Here is a 20,912-nt window from a genome sequence, read left to right as displayed (position 1 = left end):
GTTATTTTATTTTATTTGCTTTTTATATAAAAATTACTTAAGCTTTATCGTAACTCTTATAACGTTTTTATTTTACATATCTAAATTAAATAATTTTATTAAATTATTTTTTTCGTAAAAATAATGAATGTTTTTTTATCTATTCCTATAGTATATTATATTGGATTCCTTTTTAAGTTTTTGTTTGTATGATTCTATTTTATTATTTTGTTATTAATTTATAGATATTAATAATTTATAAAAGAAATATCAATTAATATGATTTAATTTATTTTAATCTTGTATACTCTTTTCAAAACTTTATAATTTTTAATTTTTTGGATAAATAATTTTTTTAATTTTTATTTTTTTTAAAACAAACAACTATTAATCTATTATTAGTTTAAAAAATTAGTTTTGAAGTTCTGGTCCTAAACATGTAAACCTCTTGGTGAGAAAATGTTTTTAAAACAAAAACAGAGAAAGAAACACTTTGTGCGTTGGCCGACGGAGGACGAAGAGCCAGCCAAGTTATGCGATAGTGTGCTAAAGCTTCAAACTTTATAGCCCTTACTCAAAGAGTCCAAACCCAGGTAAATTTCAATGCTTATTCAATCCCTTGATTTTCGATTTTTCCCCTTAAGAAAGAACCGTCTTTTCGTTCAATTTTCGACAAAGTTCCTTCCGGCCACACTTCAGTTTGTTTCCTCTTTCACTGCCCTTATTGCTGCGAATGAAGTAAACCCATCTTTAAAAGTCCCACCTTTCAAAGAAAAGGCAAAGCTCGAAAGAATTGGAAAATTAAAACTTTATTCTAAGATTCTGCATGATTGTGCTTCGAAAGGGTATTTGAGTTCAGCTAAAGTTCTTCACGGGAAGATAATAAGAATTAGGTTTGATCCAGATTTGTTTTTATGGAACTCTTTAGTGGATGTTTATGCGAAATGTGGGAGCTTCGGATATGCTTGTAAAGTGCTTGATAAAATGCCTGAAAGAGACGTTGTGTCTTGGACTGCTCTGTTTTCTGGTTTAGTTAATGAAGGGTATGGAAATGATGTGTTGGGTTTTTATTGTTTCATGAAGAAAGATGGAGTTAGACCAAATGGGCATTGCTTGGTGACTACTTTGAAAGCTTGTTCTTTGAATTCAGAATTGTTTTTTGGGACACTGTTGCATGGAGAAGGTGTTAAAGTTGGGCTTTTGTTTGATGTATTTGTTGGTTCCTCTCTTGTTGATCTTTATGCAAAATGTGGTCAGATGGAATTGGCAGAGAGAGTGTTTGTTTACATGGATAAAAAGAATGTTGTGTCATGGAATGCATTGCTTAATGGATATGCTCTAAAGGGTGATGCAGGAAAGATTTTGGATTTGTTCCGAGGGATGACGGAATCCGAATTGAGGTGCAGTAAGTTTACTTTGTCAAATGTGCTCAAAAGTTGTTCGTACTCGGAAAATGTAACATGGGGCTTGATTGCGCATTCTTTGGTGATTAAGACCGGATGTGAGCACGATGAATTTGTTGGTTGTTGCCTTCTTGACATGTATTCAAAATGTGGAGTAGCTAGGGATGCACTTAAGGTATTTAAAAGGGTTCAAAGGCCCAATACGGTAGCCTGGAGTGCGATGATCGACTGCCTTGATGAGCACGGTCAGATTCGAGAAGCAGCAGAGTTGTTTTGCCTAATGAGACACAAAGGGGTAAGCCCCAATCAACATACGTTTGCAAGTATTGCTAGTGTAGCTGCTAATTTGGGTGATCAGTTTTATTGTGAAGCCATTCATGCTTGTATACTCAAACATGGATTTGAATCTGAAATCATTTTGTGCAATGCACTTATTGCAATGTATATGAAAGTCAGGTCAGTCCAAAATGGTTGGCATGCGTTTAAGGAAATTAGTTCTTGGGATTTAGCTTCATGGAATGCTCTTCTTTCCGGATATCATAGCGATAAAACTTGTTATCAGGGACCAGGTATCTTTCACAAGATGCTTGCTGAAGGTTTTAAGCCTGATATCTATACATTTACTAGCATTTTAAAATCTTGTTCCCATCTTTTAAATCTAAAATTTGGACAGCAAGTGCATGTCCATATAATAAAGAATGGCCTGAATGAGAATAATTCAGTGGGAACATCTCTTATCGACTTGTATGTTAAAAACGGATTCTTGGCAGATGCAGATCTACTTTTTAGTCAATTGATTGAGAGAGATCTTTTATCATGGACAACATTAATTTCTGGTTATGCCAAAAGTGATCGATCGGAGAAGGCTATCGAGTACTTCAATCAGATGCAATGGCAAGGTGTGAAACCCAATGAATTCACTCTTGCCACCTGTTTGAGTAGTTGCTCCAAGATGGCGATGTTGGAAAATGGGCAGTTGCTTCATTCTATGGCGATTAAAGCTGGGAGTTTTGATGATGTGTTTGTATCTTCTGCGATTGTAGATATGTATGCCAACTGTGGTTGCATAGAAGAAGCTGAAGCTGCTTTCCAGGGCATGGTGTTAACAGATGTTGTTTCATGGAATACAATGTTATTCGGATACTTGCAACATGGGCAAGGATCGAATGTTCTAGAAACTTTCAATACAATGTTAGATAAATTCATTGAGCCAGATGAGGTTACATTCATTGCAGTTTTATCTGCGTGTAGTTATACAGGCTTGGTCAAAGAAGGGAAAGAGCACTTCGACTCTTTGACCAAGGTTTATGGCATGACACCTACAATCAAGCATCATGCTTGTATGATCGATGTATTAGCCCAAGCCGGAAAGTTTAACGAAGTCGAAAGCTTCATCAACGACACGGAGATTACATCGAACCCCTTGATTTGGGAGACAGTTTTAGGGGCTTGTGCAAGGCATGGGAATGACAAACTTGGTGAAAGTGCTGCAGAGAAACTGTTGGGGCTTGACCCTGGTATAGCCTCCCATTACATATTACTAGCGAATCTTTTTGCGGCCAAGGGTCAGTGGGAAGATGTCCGACGAGTCAGGGCATTGATGACCCATTGTGGTGTTAAGAAAGAAGGTGAGTGTAGTTGGGTGATGGTCAATGGTCGAGTGCATGTTTTCAGGTCCGGAGATGGTTTTCATCCAAGACACGAGGAGATCTACGTGAAAGGAGCTTCTTGTTCTGTTCAATCACTTGATTATTACTTGTATATGCCTCATATTTTTGATTGTTTGGAGTGAACTTATTAAAATTCCCCTCTCAAATAAAATTGAGTTAGTTTAGTTGACCATTAATATTTTATAGTTGCTCCGTAGCTCCACTTACTAGCACGTCGGAAGTAGCATTGTCGTAGCCTGTCCATAGCGAAGGATACATCATTAGCAAAAATTCATTAAAAACTTTTCTTTTGTTTTTATTCCGACTTAGCTTTAATTGCCACAACCATTAAGCCCAGATGAATTATAAATCCAACTAGTCAACTTCTTGTGTGAGACTGCTTCGAAATACAGACGCCGAGTATAGCCGTGCAAAAAGACTGTTCAGATCCCTTCCGCAATAAGACAGTTATCATGGAAATGTTAGTCTGGTTGTGTCTCATCAGTGAAACTACTCATAATCCTGAATTTCAGCCCATAAAAGCACTATATAGCATAAACTTTTAACAAACCTCAACTGAAATTATTATATAAATCAAAAGAAAAAGGGTATAATTTCTTGCTCCCGCAGAATTCATTTGCATATGAATTTACATTACTGGTTTCAACCAGAGCCATCAAACTACTAAGAATTTACATTTGTCACCCTCGATCCCTCCCACACAACACAAAAGGGGTGTATATACTTATATATCAAAGGAGGGGAAAAATAAAAGAAAACTCAAGCCAAACTCTCATCTTTACTTTTGCCATTTCTGCTTCCCTCAACTCTTGATGAACAATGGAAAGCCGAGTATGATTTGATCAACTGAGATCATCCGAATAATTGGGATTGAAATCTTGCAATAGAATATTACATGTACATATGGTTATCTCACTGTGTTAATGAGCCAAGTCCTCACTCCCAATGCCAACGCTAGACTTGTCTAACATGCGGACATTGTATTGCTCGTATACTCTTGCTCTGTTCTCTGCCCACCATTGTTCTGCTTGATTCTCGCTAAACCGCTTCTTACTGCATTTAAAATTTCAAAAACCGTTTATTTCTCTTCAATGTTACCATATCAAACGTTGACAGTCGATATGTTACACCGAATAGTCACACATACCGAATAGTCACACATATCAAGGGTGATCTAAACAGGAATGGTTATTTTTAGGCCATTAAATATTTCTTGGAGTGTGTAAAGTGGATTGTTATAGCTTTAAAGTAAATCATGTCAACAGTCATCTTCACTTAATTTAACACACGTGAACTTAGTTCAGAGGCCCAAAATATGGTTGCAAGCTTAGCACTTAACAATGCATTTAGAAGTACATCTCAAAGCTTATGCTTACTTAGCCGTTCGTCAAAGCCAAGCAAGAGTTTGAATTGATTTTTTCACATGTTTAAATCATACGAAAGACCTTATATCAGGCTAAACTGGGCTGTTTATGAACGCTTTCTTAATTATCATCTTCATTTAGCTTGCTACACGCAGAAATGTCCTCTCCAACAAATTACTCCTGATTTTCCATTATCTTATCTACAAAATTTAGAATTGCCAAAGAGAGTAACGAAAAACATACCTAAAGCGAACTCGCTTGAGATCCTTGGCACCTCCTGGTAGAGAAGTAAGTGTTATATACACACCAGGTTCATCTTGCTCAACCCATTCATTCTCATTTTGAGATTCACCTTCTTTTGTTCTACCTCCACTTTTTGTTGCTGGTTCAATATGGTCTTGTTTATTGTGGCCAGAATTACGGTTACTGGTAGTGTTGGATCCATTAGAAAGCAACTGGTTGTTTGATACATTTGAATCTTGTTCTTGGCACGCTATTTGACAATTCAATCTGTCAACTGAAACACTAGAGGCATCACTGGAAGCAGGGTTAGAGCCAAACGAAGTAAATGAAGGTGATTTGATACTCCGTGCAGCTCCCACAGGCAGTCTTTCAGCCATATCCTTTAACTGTTCAACACATGAATAATAATCCACCTCAGTAAAAAAAAAACATAATTAAAGTATTGAAAGTCCAACCAATCACTTGACTGACTCTAGTGATGCAATTAGAAAGCATTTAAACTATAGGCTGGAAAAACTCGTAATGCACCAATAACAGTATGCACCAAGGCTAATACATTAAATATACAAAAGCATTTAATCTGCAACTGAAAAAATTCTACATGAGAAGTAGTTCTCCATTATGATTCCATGATCTATATCGCTATCCATTGAATAGCTTTGTGATTCTAACTTCTTAAAAGAACACAACAGCGATATAATCAACCTAAGGTGTAGTATTTTTTTTTTTGAAAGGTAAGCGTAGTATAATTGAATTTGAGCATGCTTGTGATCTTGTGACATGCTCAGTCATGGCTCACACTGACTTGCAAGATATTGTCCACTTTAGGCCCATTCGGATATATATGAGAGGAAACCCGAGTATAAAAACTATGGAATGACATGATCAGGTAAGTAAACAACAGAGGACAAAAAATTATAGTTCAAAATTCAAAGTAATGATCACTCGTAACACATCGCAAGGTATAGATATAGGGTTAAAGTTTTATGAAAACAATATCCATGGAGTAAAACACAAATCCATCTTACTTGGGCAGTAAGTGACTTGATAACTTCTTTTGCTGCTTTGCACTTTGCAGTTTCCTCCTCTGCAATTGTTATTGCCTCCTTGAGCTGTTTCGTTGTTTTCTCCAGCTCAACATCTTGAAGCTGTGCTTTACGTGTAAGATTCTCCACCTGTACAGATTGGTAACACAAGTATAAGCACTGCATAATCTGTAAAGCAAGTTAAACAAACTTGCTTAATAAAGGAAACAAGCTTAAATCTTCCCCACTGTAAATATCCTGCAAAAATTAAAGCATAGCACCTAATTTTTATCATTGTGAAGTGCAAAAGAGATAGTATACCTGTGCTCTTAATCTGAAAATCTCTTGACTAAGGTTATCATTGGTCCTCTTAGCATCATCAACAAATAATTTAGGAGAAGTGAGGCCCCCAAGAGTTGGAGTTGGTGTAGTTGACCGAGGAGGACTAGGACGCCTTGATATTGGTGATGTTGCACGAGAAACAATTCTTGATCCAGGAACAGAAGCTGAAAAAAATTTCTTGGATGATCCAAATACTGGATTAAAAGATTTGGCAATATTAAGGGCTCCCCACTGGGATCCTCCATTTGGAACTGGTGAGACTCGACTACTATTAAATTCTAGCTTCTTGTTCCTCTTTGATCGACTTTCTCCTTGCTTCAAGGATTCCATTGACGAAAACCAAGCAAGTTGTGCACGATTTTTGGAATCTGACTTATCATCTTTATCAACAAATACAATAGTCCCATGATTTAAGCTTCCCCTACTACTTACAGAAGATTGTGATAATGCCTCAGTTTCAGAAGCTTTCCTCAAATTATTAAAACAATTGTCGCATACGCGATGAGGTTTGTTGGGATTTGGAGCCATGGAAGCCTTAAGACATTTCTTACTGCTACATGTGTGACAAAAGGCAAGTCCACAGTTATAACAATTGTGACGTTTTCGTTTGAAATTAAAGGGGAGGAGACAACCAGAACACATGGACTGATCAACGCCCGAAACCCATTTATGGAGACAGATTGCTGCAGTGAAGTTAGTTCCACAAACGATACTTTTAACTTGCTTGTCTTTCAGTGCTTCTAACAAAGTAGGGGTGTTTCTATCATCAACATCCCCGTGACCTAATCGACCATTTGCTCCCTTCCCCCATGTGTAGACTTCAGTTCTGGAAGTCAGAGCTGCAACATGATAAGCACCACAAGAAATCTCCTCAACGAAACTCTTAGAAAGCTTTCCTTCAACACGGGTAGGAAACTTTCCATCAGCCTGAGGATTTCCCAGCTGCCCGTAAACAGAGCTTCCCATAGTGTAGACATCCCCTGATCTTGCAAGGGCAACTGTCATACCGTGTCCACAAGTAACTTGACAAAAATTTGGTTCAAAAAGAGCAGCAACACAAGTAGGAACAAGTTTTGATTCCTTATCACCATGCCCAAGACCTTTATCACCATCTCCCCATGTAAACAACTTCCCTGAGGAACAGTTGCTAGAACTCGAATTTCCAACCATGACTTCAACAATGGCAGCAGTATGCCACACTCCACAAGCTGCTCGCACAGTGCGGAGCCCCTTTAGGGATTCCACTTCCCTTGGAATTGACACGCTATTCCGATCTCCATGACCCAAAACACCAAATGTTCCATCACCAAAGGTAAACACCTGACCAGGAGAGGTCACTACAGCTGTATGCCAGGGGCCACAAGAGATTGATGAGACATGTATGCCCTCCAAGGGTCCATTCAGTCGTTTTGGCACCCAATGACTTACTTCATTTCCATGACCAAGAAGACCAAAATTACATGTACCATCACCCCATGTGTACAAATCACCAGAAAGTGTTACAGCACAAGTATGGTGCTCACCACATGCTACAAGCTCAACGTTAGTATTACTAAGGGCATCAATGAGCTTAGGATGCAAAACATCAGATTCTACACCATGCCCAAGCCGACCCCCAGATTCCTCTCCCCAGGAGAAAACTTCCCCCTGCTTGGTTACCAAGGCAGCATGTCGACCACCACAGGCAATATTCTGGACATCAAGAACAACTGCAGATTCTAAAGCCTTGGGCAATAATGAATCCATTTTAATAGCAGAATTGTCAATTTTATGAAGTCCACCACCCAAAACACCATCCCCAGTGCCTTCACCCCAAATGAAAACATCACCTAAGGCATCACCATCATCATGACCAGACCCTTGACTTGATGAACTAACAGCACTTGAAAGACTAACCCTAAAAGCATCCATTGTCATAGTCTTCATGTGACCGTGTACACTATCTGATCCAGTGGAAGACAAAGAATGAATTGAACCACTAGCAGAATCTGGGTGAAAGAAGCCTTTTGGAGGAACTGCATATAAGACATCTGAAAATGCCTTATCCAGACCATTCTTCGGAGGACTTTCATACGGACTATGGGTGCCAAGGTGATCCCTACCATCCTGAATTTAAGTAGAAAAAGCATCTTAAAATCATTATCTTGCAGTGTTAAAGCAGATTCTGCAGGGGAGGGGGGGGGGTTTGAAGCAAATACCTTCTGCAAGCTATTGTTACTGCCAAATGGAGAATTCAAAGGTGAACTTCTTCGTGTGTATGTTCTTGGACTACTTGCTTCAGAAGGAATGCCATTACTTCTTGATTCTGTCCTCCATTTTCTTTGGTGGCAACGAGAGATTAATGTTTTTATACCACTAAACCAGACTTCAGCTTCATCTTTATCCTTGCAGATCTAATATATGATAACAATATAAATACTTTTAGCTGTTTGGATATGGCACAAGAAAAGAGGTGCAATCAGATAGACAAGAAGTCATGCTTACAAAGAGGCATATTCTTACCAAATCCAGAGATCTCTCATTATATATAAGTGAAAAAGATTGATACTCTTTCTCGGGCCAAGGATATCTTTGAAAGATAGGCTGGGAGATCAAATAGACCATTCTTAATCAGTACTAGATGAAAAAAAAAGTTGTAATAATACAATGTCAGTGTCCTGAAGACAAGACACGAATGATGAAGAAAATACTACCACAAAAGAATATATAGGAGCCACTGTAATAAAAATAATACACACAAAATAGACCTACAACAACTCATTACCCACTATTTCATGCAATTGTGATAAATTCTACATCAGTTTGGGGTAAAGTTTACATAATTTCTAATCAAGTTTCCTAATGAAAAATAAATGTCGATGTATAAAATATGAATCATGGAGGCATAGAAGAGAAAAGGAAAATGATTAAAAAAAATCACCAAAAAACAGACTTCTCCTTTAAATCTTAATCAGGCAAGTAACTAACTCTATAAATATTGCCAACCTCTTGGAAAAGTAGCCACAGAAAACAAACCATCACTACAGAAAACCACTTACAGTGCGCTGCCCAGATATGATTCTGGACACATGACTTAGTTTAAGATGTTTCTCCTCTTTCCCCGAGAACCATATTAAAACAGACTCATCCTGAAAGGAGAATTACAATGAAGAATTAGGCTTCAAGCACAAGAAAAATGCTAAATTGAAACAAGCATTTGCAATCCAAGCTTCCATCTCAGGCTTTTACAATCCACATACGCTATTTCATGCATTTGTAGACGAATAAAGGATCATCATGCAGAATAAGAATTATTGGTATTCAAATAAAAATAACTTGAACTATCCAGATTAGCACTATGAATAAACGAATTATCAGCATCTTTGAACCTGATTCTCCTCTTTAGAATACTTGTCATTCCATATTTCATTACATACAATTGCTAAATTTACTTTTCACATGATTTTTCATGGCTTGAACAGCATGTGTAAAACATTACTCACATCCGCAATAGAGGCTGACTGAAAACAATGAAAATTATGCTTTAGAACAGATACACGTTTTAAAGAATCATATTAAAGTTTCAAGCATGTGACTGTAAAATGAGCCAAAACTTACATTTGAAAGGCGGAAGGGACAAAATTTTGGTTTTCCTCTTCTTCCGTATTTCAGCAGGTATGCCCCTTTCTTCAGAGCAGTAATGGCCTGTTGTAAAGAGTATCCAATAAGCTAACTATGGCATATTTTGCACACTTGACATAATTATACCTCCCAAGATGAATTTACACGTGGCAGAATGACAAATTAAGGAAAACATCCACTGCATCATTATATTATTCAAGAAAAGAAAAAACTCTTTATAATACAACAACAACAAAACCATATTCTCATATGCAATGGGGTAAGGGAGAGGTAGGGTAGTAGGGTGCTCCCAAAGCCAGGTTAAGAGCAGCTTCCGTGTAAGACCTCCGGCAGTCAGAAAATTAAAAATAAAGATAAAGTACAATGCATGTGTAAATAAATAAATACATAGTTGAACAGTCTTCATATGCAGAGAAGGATACATAGAAGTCATCGATAACAATCTATGAGAAGGAATAAACTCCAATAACATAAACGTATAAAAAGTAGAGGTCAATGGAAATTACTACAAAGGCAATTAAAAAGAAGACAGAGATGCTGCACCCCTATGATTGTGACCCACACTACTCGGTCACCCTGGTCTTAAGTCTCCATACTTTCCTATCAGAGGTCATGTCCTCGGTAAGGGCTAATTCCTTCAAATCAGATCTCAAGCAGTCTACTCACTTCCTCCTTGGTCGTCCTCTCCTTCTGGAACTGTCGACTGTAATCGACTCTACCCTCCTGACCGCATCCGACGGTTGTCGCCTAAGGACATGCCCAAACCACCGTAGTCTTCCCTCTCTCAATTTTTCGAATACAGGCACCACCCCCAAGGACATCCTAATTGCAGAGTTTGGTGTCATGTCCCACAGAGTCCTACCACATGTCTATCGAAGCATTCTCATTTCTGCGGCCTCCATCCTCCTTACGTGATCCTTCTTGATTGCCCAACATTCTGATCCATACAACAACGCTGGCCTTATTGTCATTCTATAAAATTTTCCCTTAAGTTTTAGAGGCACCTTCTTGTCACACAAGACTCCAGTAGCAGCTTTCTCAAATTGTGTCATCCCACTCCATCTTTATGTATCATAGACCCTAGGTACTTGAAACAATCCTTTGAGGGGAGAACGTGTCCTTCGACGCATACTTCTACATCTTCATCGTTTTGGTTCCCACTTTAGTTTGAACATAAATACTCTGTCTTTTCAATATTGATCCTTAGACCTTTTTCTTCCAAAGCAGTCTTCCAGGTAACCAGTCTACTATTCAGCTCATTTTTTGTTTCAGTAACTAGGACAATGTCGTCAGCGAAAAGCATACACCCTGGAACACCGTCTGCTGTCGCCCCATAGATGTTGTCCATAATCAAGGCGAAGATGTAAGGGCTAAGAGCCGACCCCTGGTGGAGTCCGATTTCCACCGGGAATGCCTAGGTGTCGCCAATTGTAGTCCTGACGTATGTAGTAGATCTACAGTACATATCACGAATCGCCCGGATATAAGCAGTTGGGATCCGTCTCGTATCCAAGGTCTTCCAGATCGTATCGCATGGTACGCTATCATACGCCTTCTCAAGGTCAATGAACGCCATGTGAAGATCTCTATTTTTTCCTATATTTCTCTATAAGCCGTCGAAGTAGATGAATCGCCTCCGTAGTAGACCTGCCTGGCATAAAGCCAAATTGATTTTCCGAAACCCTAGTAACCTGTCTCAACCTAGCCTCTATCACTCTTTCCCATAGCTTCATGGTATGACTGAATAGTTTAATACCTCTGTAGTTACCACAACGTTGGGGATCTCCTTTATTCTTATAGATTGGTATCACCGTAGACTCTCTCCACTCCTCTGACATCTTGGCAGTCTCTAAAATAATATTAAAGATGTTGGTCAACCACTTAACTCCCTCTTCTCCTAGGGTCAACCACACAGAGATAGAAATTTGATCTGGATCGACAGCTTTGTCCCTCCCCATCTTTCTGAGGGCTATTTTGACTTCCTCAATCCCGATCCTGTTAGTATGGCAGTCATTGGTCGTAGTATGATGGTCGGCTGACCCATCAACATTACTATCTCTACAGGGAGAGGCACCGTTATTAAATAAGTCAAATAAGTAACTATCCCAAACCCTCTTAATATCATGATCTTTCACTAAAAGAACATCATTGTTATCCTTAATAAACCTAATGCTACCTAGATCCTTTTTCCTATTCTCCCTGAATTTTGCAAGCCTAAAATGTCGTTTTGTTCTTCCTTGGTGTCTAATCTCTTGTACATTTCCTCGTATGCCTTATCCTTTGCTTTAGCCACTATTTTCTTGGCTTCCCGCTTTGCCTCCTTGTATCTTTGTTTAACTCTCGATCTTTCTTCGTCGCAATTACATTGTAGCAACTCTTTGAAGCAAGTTTGCTTTGTCTTCACCTTAGTTTGGACTTCGTTGTTCCACCACCACGATTCTTTATGTTCCTTGACCTTCCCTGTCAACAACCTAAGGGTGTTTTTGCCCACCTCTCTTATGGAATTTGCCTTATGGAAATCCCCTTTGACCAAAGCAAATTCCAGATCGACTCCCGCCTTGACTAATGTAACACCACATTAATGCTCAGCAACCAAGCAATACTCAAAATCTAAGCAATGTATTTATCCATCTCAACTTGAAAAAGAGATACATACATTAGAATTACCTCCAGCCTACACTTCAGAGAGCTTAGATCAGGATCTCCAAGGATCCAGAGACAAATAAAAGATTCTCACAAAGGATGGTTTGTGTCTATAGATGTGACATGGAAATTATATACGTTCCATTTCTTTATCTATTACTAGTTATCAATTTGCGTAGCATTGACTTAGTACTTAAATTTCAACTACCCAAGAAGAAATAATCTGCAGAAGTATTAAATTACTCATGGAAGACAAAACAAGAAAATGCCATAAGCTGTTAACATATCCTAAATGCAACCTCATAACAATATTCAAATAAGATATGATCACTCATGGTGAAACAGAAAACAATAACCAGCAGAGAAGTATCAGCACTCAATTTGATTTGAGTCCAGAAAGTAAAGTAGCCGCATAATAAAATGCCAACAAATTTCATCACTCCTAGAACATACAGTGCTTGGTATTCCATTCATTTGACACGTGACTGGTTTTAGTTTCATAGTGATTCGAATGGTGAATTCTAATAACATTCAATCATCGCAATAACAAGATCAGCTGATTCCCCCACCCCCTCCCTTCACTAGCACTACTAAAGTCGAACAGTAGAAGCTTTGCAAAAGCAACTTACAGTTAAAATAAGCTCAGAATTTCTAATGGGGCTTCACCATAGACAAGCTACAACAAGAATATGCTACCATTTTCTCTACTCGATCCCACAACTAAGCATAATTTACCCATACACATCACTGGAAAACAGTTAAACGTCTCAATTACTACTAAGACATCCTCAAGTTGAAGGCATGGAATCAGCAAGAGAGAGAAAAAAACTAAAAAAATTCAATCAAACAAACAGCAAAATCAAATTCAGTAATTGAAGTACAAGGAAAATCAGCAACTAAAGGGGGAAAAAGAACCTGCTCGATGTCTCTTTCGACGGGGCCGGTTCTGCTAAGATCGGAAGACATCCTGTCCGTTCTTGACATAAAAGAAACTACACTTTACTAAACCAAATCAAATTGACCACCTAAACCCACTCAAAAGAGTCAAGGATCCAAACAAGTAAAGAAAAAACGAACTCCCTTAAGAAATGTTCAAAATAAACTCATCCATTTTCGAAACCAAACCCTTCCATCCAAATAACCCTTCACTTTTAGCTCCTCTCCACAGCTGAGCCCTAACTTCAAGATCTCAAAGTCCACCCAATCTCCAAAAAATCGGGTTTCTACCATCAAGAAAATTTCGCTAACCCCAATCTTCACTCTTTTACACCCCTTTCGGAATTCCAATGGCAGTAATACGGACAGAATAAAGTTTTCAGTAGTGAAAGTGATCAAGCAAACAAAAAGGTGGGGATGAAAGAAAAAGAATCGATTGAGAATGAAGGTGGAAATGTACGCAGGGAAGTGTTTGGAAGGAGAGAAAATCTGGGGGGGAAGTGGAAAGGAATACAAAACGAGAAAGTGTTGAGAAAATGTAAAAATATGATCTGATTACGAGTGGTAGAATAGAGGGAGAAGGGGAATAAAAAAATGCGAAAGAAACGGAAAAGTGAAAGAAAATAACAGCGGGGATAATGCTAATTGCTAAAATATAAATACAAGCAAAAAAATATTAATATTAATTCATGGGAAATGTTGCTTTGATTAACAGTATCTGCTTCTTACTTTTCTGTTTTCCAGTAATTGCTTTTTATTTTTCTATTATTTCTCGTGTTTTTCCCGTTTGGTGGCCGAGAAAAGGAATGGAAAAATATTAAGGGTGCGTTTGATTTATAAAATATAATATTATAAATGGAAATGTAAAATTATTAATAGAAATATAAGATTATCAGGAATAAATTACTGTAAATCGATAGTCAAATCACTTTTCTCTAATTTTTTTTTTTTTTTTTGTTCTCGAATTTTCAACTATCCATTTCAACAAGAAAAAAATTTAAATTATTTTTTTAATTATTAGAGTCAAAATGATATATTTTATTATTTAATTTTTTGTTAATTAATTTTTTACTGTAGAGAATAATAACATTATTAAATTAACGTTAATTAATTTTTATTTTCCCTGCATGTCATAAAAATTTAAATGAAATTTAACAAAAACGATATTTATAGAAATGGACAAATAGTTTACCCCAACATTTTAACAAGGATAAAACGGTATCGTTGTTTCACCATGTTTGGATTAATTTGATAATAATAAAAAGTTCAATAATTAAAAACTACAATAAATTTTAAGGATTAAAATGACTAAAGTAATCAAATTGAAGGGTCAAAAAGATAATTTTACCATACAATATTACTAAGGATGTGTTTATTTGATTATGTCACTGGCCTAGACTGCTGCTAGCAAGCTCGTGCGGCCTTAGTCGTTTTCAAGGTCGAAAATCGGCTAAGTAACCCAAACCTCCACTAAGCAAGAATACTTAGAACGTTGCGAAAACAAAGGAAATGGGAAAAATAAAGAGATGGGTGCTCAAATGGAGAAGAGAGAGCTTAGAGTGAATGCTAACTTGTATTCCTCAATCTGAAGTGAGTAAATGAGGTGGGGGTGAGCCTCATTTTATAGTTGGAGCCCCCTACAATCAACGGTTAAGATTAAATTACATCAACGGTCAGAAAAGAGCCCTACTCTATCTACAACTCTAAAATAAAGGATAATTAGTGGGAATTATCTCTAAGATAATTTCAAATAATTATCATGTTTTTTCTCTCTCCAAGGTGGATAGGCCAGCTCTGCTGGGTCTTCTAGAAGGCCCAATATGTGGCAAAGATAGTCTCTGGCAGCCTTGAACGAATTGGGCTCGGTCTTGGGCTGGCGGTCTGTGACATTCTCTCCCACTAGTTCTAGCGACTCCCTCGTTGCGCGACTAGAGTGAAACTGGTCTATCTTATCTCGGAATTGCCACAAGGCTTCGGAAGGTTCCCACCCTCACTCTCTGGAAGTCCTTTCCACTGAACAAAGTATTCATGCCTTGGTCGTTTTCCCACTCCATGAACGACTCTCTCTGCGTGGATAGCTTCTACTTCTCTCTCGTATGAGACCTTTACCCTGACTGGCGCTCGGTGTGACTTGCCTCGATCTAGCTCCTCCTCATCCTGATGATATGGCTTCAACAAACTCACATGGAACACAGGATGAGCTTTGATGGTCGAAGGTAACTCCAATTTGTAGGCCATGGTACCTACTAGCTTCAAAACTTTGAATGGCCCCTCGTATCTTCGCACAAGCCCTTTGTGATATGGGTTGCGCAAAATACCACTTAATTTGGCAAGGACTACATCATCAACCTCAAAGTTTACGTCTCGACGCTTTCGATCCGCCCACTTCTTGGTCCGCTTCCCGGCCTTGTACAAACAAGCTCGGGCTAGTTCATGTGTTTCTTGCCACTCCTTATCAAATTGGTATGTTGTTGGATTCGGCCCTTGGTACCCGGTCACAACCGCATTTGGTGTTAACGGTTGCTGCCCTGTAATAATCTCAAATGGAATCTGATTGGTCGCTTCACTCATCTACAAATTGTAGGAAAACTGGGTTATATCCAACAATTTTGGCCAGTCACGTTGCGTGGCACTCACATAGTGCCTCAAGTATGTCTCTACGAGTGCATTCACTCTCTCGGTTTGCCCATCCGTCTGTGGATGAACACTTGCTGAAAAGTTCAAGCTTGATCCCATCAATTTGAACAACTCCTTCCAAAACCTCTCAGTAAACCTTGTGTCCCGATCACTGATAATCATCTTTGGAACACCCCAGTACTTCACCACGTACTTGAGAAAAAGACGAGCGGCCTCCTCGGCTGGACAAACTTTGGATGCTGGAATAAAGGTCCCATACTAGGAAAATCTATCCACCACGACCATGATGCTAGAAAATTCGTCAGAAACAGGCAAATCGACAATGAAATCCATGAAAAGGCTTTCCCATAGTTTCTCGGGGATAGACAGAGGATACAACAATCCAGCTGGTCTCCTCTGCTCTATCTTATTTTGCTGGCACACAAGACAGGTCTTCACACAGGCCTCGACATCATTGCCCATGTGCGGCCAATAATAGTGCTCTGCTATCAAGGCCAAAGTCAGGTGAATCCCCGGATGTCCCGTCTACTTGGAATCATGGCATTCCCTCATTATCTCCTTTCGCAATCCTTCAAATTGTGGCACATAGAGGCGGTGTCCTCGAGCATACAACAAGCCTTCATCTAGCCAAAACTTTCGAGTCTTGCCCTCCTTGGCAAGCTCAATCAATGAAGGGGCTATCGGGTCATGTGACAACCCCTCTTTGATGCGCTCCTGCATCCGTCCCGTCGGCAAACTCACAAACTCCATGTCACACCTTCGGCTTAAGGCATCGGTCACAAAATTCACTTTCCCTGGTTTATGCCCCAAGGACAATTCAAACTCGGCAAGGAACTCTTGCCAATGAGCCTGCGTCAGTGACAACTTATTATGGGTTAAGAAGTAACTATTGGCAACATTGTCGGTAAACACAATGAACTTGGACCCAAGCAAGTAATGTCGCCATGTGCACAAACAGTGGACAACCGCAATCATCTCTTTCTCATAGATCGTGTATCTCCTCTCGGTCTCATTGAGCTTCCAGCTTTCATAAGCAACCGGATGTCCCTCTTGCATTAGGACCCCACCAATAGCAACATCCGATGCATCGGTGAATACTTCAAAGGGCTTGGTGTGATCTGGCAACACCAAAACTGGTTCGCTTATCATAGCAAGCTTGATTTCGTCAAAGGCACTTTGATACTTCGGGCCCCAATCCCAAGCCTTCTTTCTTCAATAACTCGGTTAAGGGGGCTGTGAATTTTGAGTAACCTTTGATAAACCTTCGGTAATAGTTAGCCAACCCCAGGAATGATCTCAGCTCCGTCACATTGGTTGGCACTTGCCATTCGTCAATGGCTCGAACCTTGTCCCTATCCATCCAGATCTTACTATCTCCATTAATGTGGCCAAGGAAAGGAACCTCCGTTTTGGCGAATGAGCACTTCTATTCTTTTACAAAGAGCTCATTCTCCCGCAACACCAGGAACACCTGCTTCAAGTGTTCAACATGCTCCTCCAACGTCTTGTTGTAGATGACGATGTCGTCGAGGTAGACAATAACGAATCGATCCAGAAAAGGCTACAACACCTTGTTCATCAGGGTGCAGAAAGTGGCTGGAGCATTTGAGAGGCCAAAGGGCATCACAAGGTATTCATATGAACCGTACCTAGTCACACAGGCTATCTTCGGTTCATCTCCCTCGGCTATCCTGACTTGGTAATAGCCCGATCTCAAATCCAACTTGGTGAATCACCTTGCACCACCAAGCTGATCAAATAAGTCCGCAATGAGAGGAATCGGGTACTTGTTCTTCACCGTGAGCTTATTCAAAGCCCGGTAATCGATGCACATCCGTAAAGAACCATCGTGCTTCTTCTGAAACAATACTGGGGCACCATAGGGGGACTTGGATAGTCGGATGTATCCGGCATCGAGGAGATCCTTCAACTGTCTACGCATCTCCTCTAATTCGGGTGGAACCATTCGGTAAGGGGCTCGAGCGGGTGTCTTTGTATTCGGCACAAGCTCAATCTTGTGATCCACCTCTCTCTTTGGAGGCAACTTCTTAGGTAACTCGGCAGACATCACATCTTGGAATTTTGCCAACACGTGGCTCACCATGTCGGGAACTTTCTTGGTCGTGGCTAGCTCATCACACACTAAGACATCTAAGAATGTTGGTTCCTCCTTGTACACTGCCTTCGAGAATTGAATTGCGGATAAAACTTTGGCCCCTACTCCGGGCCCTCAGCTCACTAGAATAATGCACTGTTGCTTTGGATCCAAGATGCACAAACAATCGGCAAAAGGTACTGGGAAAGCATTGATTCGGTCCAAGAAACTTAACCCAAGCACGAAGTCGAAGTCATCAAGAGGAATCACCTTGATGGCTTCCCTTCCGACCAACCTCCAACGGTTATCTTAATTCCCTTTGCGACTCGGAACCTCTTTGGTATTGACGGTCTTGATAGAACCACTTTTCTTCTCGACATGAAGACCAAGTCTCTTGGCAACTAGTTCTGACATGAACAACTCTGAGGCACCTGTGTCCACTAGTGCACTCAATTTCTAGCCAACAATGGTGATGTCAACGAACATCAACCCCTTCTTCTTCCGACCCCTCTTGACCTCTATGGTACTAAGGATAGAGCCAAGCTTTAGAGTCTCACTCTCCTCCCCATCTTTCTCCTTGATGGCCGAGAGTTTATTCTTCTGCGGACAGTCCCTCGCCAAATGCCCTTGGCCCTTGTAGTTGTAACACTGGATAATTTGTTTGTCTTTCTTATCCGAGTGCTTACTATTCGATGGATTGCCAGTGCCACTCGAATCTTTGTCGGATTTGGATGCCTTGTCCCTATCACCACTGCTGCCTCAAAATTTCGGCTTTGGTTTGGAGTCCACCTTCTTGACGCAAAGCTCAATTATTGACTCAGTCGTCGTCAAGGCAACCGAGAGCTCTTTAACTCCACGTCGCCTTAGCTCGTTCTTCGCCCATGGTTTCAACCCATCCATGAAGGTGAAGAACCTGTCCTCTTCACTCAAATTCGGGACTTAGAGCATTAGTTCGACAAACTTTCGAACATGCTCCCTCAGTGACCCTTCTTGCTTGAGACGCCTCAACTTGGACCGCGCCTCATCTTCAGCATACTCCGGGTAGAACTGTTCCTTGAACTCAGCTTGGAACTATGCCCATGTCTCGATGGCAGCGTTCCCACCCTTCACATCATTGCATCTGCGTCGCCGCCACATTAGGGCAACATCTTACAAATAAACACTAGCTATGCTTACTTTCTTAGCATCCTCCGTGATGCATGTGGTTGTAAAGTACTGGTCTAACCCCCAAAGGAAATTCTCAACATCCTGGGTGGACCTGGTACCTTTGAACTTCTCCGGCTTAGGGATGTCACCCAAGGCTTTGGGTGCAACCGTGGCTATACTATTCCCGAACGCAACTTTGCACACCAGCAGCTCGGTCTTGAACAACTCGACCTCCCTCTTCAGCTCGACCACCTCAGAATCGGAACCCTTGCTCTTGAGTTCCTCAACTTCCTTCCTTAAAGCCACCACCATGGCTTCTAAGGAATCACCTCGATCAATTGCCTTCACATCCAACTCGTTGAGTGAATCCTGAACCTCCTCCCTGATACTCTCCAAGGACTCCAGCTTATCGAGATCCAACGATCCCAGCCTTTCAAGGTCTACGGACTCCAGCACGTCCAGCATTACCTTGGCTTCCGTCATGGAATACTCGAGCCTGGTAACATTCTCCTGGATGGACGTGAGAACATCTTTCGAGGGTGCTCTCTTTTTTCCAGCATTGCGAGTTTCATTCCCATCGGAACCCGTCGCTTTGCCATGTTGTGGTGTCATCTCGAACCAACAAAAATTAGCAAAAACAAGCTTTGATACCACTTGTCACGGGCCTAGATTGCTGCTAGCAAGCTCGTGCGGCCTTAGTCATTTTCAACGTTGAAAATCGGCTAAGTAACTTAAACCTCCACTAAGCAAGAATGCTTAGAACATTGCGAAAATAAAGGAAATGGGAAAAATAAAGAGATTGGCGTTCAAATGGAGAAGAGAGAGTTTAGAGTGAATGCGAACTTGTATTCCTCAATATGAAGTGAGTAAATGAGGTGGGGGTGAGCCTCATTTTATAGTTGGAGCCCCCTACAATCAACGGTTAAGATTAAATTACATCAACGGTCAGAAAAGAGCCCTACTCTATCTACAACTCTAAATTAAAGGATAATCAGTGGGAATTATCTCTAAGATAATTTCAAATAATTATCATGCCTTTTCTCTCTCCAAGGTGGATGGGTCAGCTTTGCTGGGTCTTCTAGAAGGCCCAATATGTAGCAAAGATAGTCTCTGGCAGCCTTGAACGAACTGGGCTCGGTCTTGAGCTGGCGGTCTGTGACAATTACTTCATGTAAGCTATTTGGAAAGATAGAGTAAACTACGTATTTAGTACTTAAATTATTAGTTTTAATCTATTTTAGTATCTAAACTTTCAACTTTTTCAAAATCATACCTAACATTTAGTTTTCATTTCATTTTAGTACCCGATCATTAAAAACTTAACGTATTTAGTACTTAAACTACCAGTTTAGTCCGTTTTAGTACCTAAACTTTGAATTTTTTTCAAAACTTAACGTTAAATTTTGAATGGGATACTAAAATGAAACCAAAAAAACCTAAAGTTTTTAACGGTATGATACTAAAATGAAATAAAAACTAAATTTTATGTATGTTTTAATTTTTTTTTGAAAGTTTAGGTATTAAAACGGACCAAAACGGATAATCTATATACTAAACGCATTATTTACCCAAAAAATATTTTCATAATTCTCTAAACTTTTTAATAGTTTGGGAGGATTATAAGAGTAATATCTATTCAGAAATTTTCTTAACCATTGACGACGGATGCACATCTTGCAATCGTGATTGCTCAAACTATCAATAAAAAATTACACTCCGTTTAAACACCGGAAAAAAAATCTTTTGCTCGTAAAATTATTTATCATTTCCAGAACTCTAATATACTCTCATTTCATTGTCATCGTTTT

The 20,912-nt window shown here is 39.7% G+C and overlaps 2 protein-coding genes across 2 annotated transcripts; one reads left to right on the top strand and one right to left on the bottom strand.

The window, feature by feature from the left end:
* The first annotated feature begins 432 nt into the window (after positions 1 to 432).
* On the top strand, positions 433 to 3,192 carry LOC120203086 (pentatricopeptide repeat-containing protein At2g33680-like). Its single transcript, XM_039203443.1, has one exon. The coding sequence runs from the start codon at positions 583 to 585 to the stop codon at positions 3,172 to 3,174; it is 2,592 nt and encodes an 863-aa protein (XP_039059374.1). The 5' UTR covers positions 433 to 582; the 3' UTR covers positions 3,175 to 3,192.
* Positions 3,193 to 3,591: 399 nt separating this feature from the next.
* Positions 3,592 to 13,755, bottom strand: LOC120203075 (PH, RCC1 and FYVE domains-containing protein 1-like). Its single transcript, XM_039203439.1, has 9 exons — positions 13,206 to 13,755; positions 9,624 to 9,710; positions 9,065 to 9,154; positions 8,529 to 8,609; positions 8,225 to 8,419; positions 6,006 to 8,132; positions 5,688 to 5,834; positions 4,660 to 5,045; positions 3,592 to 4,105 (listed from the first exon to the last, which is right to left on the bottom strand). Exons 1-9 carry the CDS (start codon positions 13,272 to 13,274, stop codon positions 3,973 to 3,975), a joined length of 3,315 nt encoding a protein of 1,104 aa, XP_039059370.1. The 5' UTR covers positions 13,275 to 13,755; the 3' UTR covers positions 3,592 to 3,972.
* Between the last annotated feature and the right edge of the window lie 7,157 nt (positions 13,756 to 20,912).

The sequence above is a fragment of the Hibiscus syriacus genome, unplaced genomic scaffold (assembly GCF_006381635.1).
Source record: "Hibiscus syriacus cultivar Baekdansim isolate YM2019G1 unplaced genomic scaffold, ASM638163v2 tig00000340_pilon, whole genome shotgun sequence".
Taxonomy (NCBI): Eukaryota; Viridiplantae; Streptophyta; class Magnoliopsida; order Malvales; family Malvaceae; genus Hibiscus; species Hibiscus syriacus.
The sequence above is the reverse complement of the archived record's forward strand: the minus strand, read 5'-3'. Positions and strand labels throughout refer to the sequence as shown.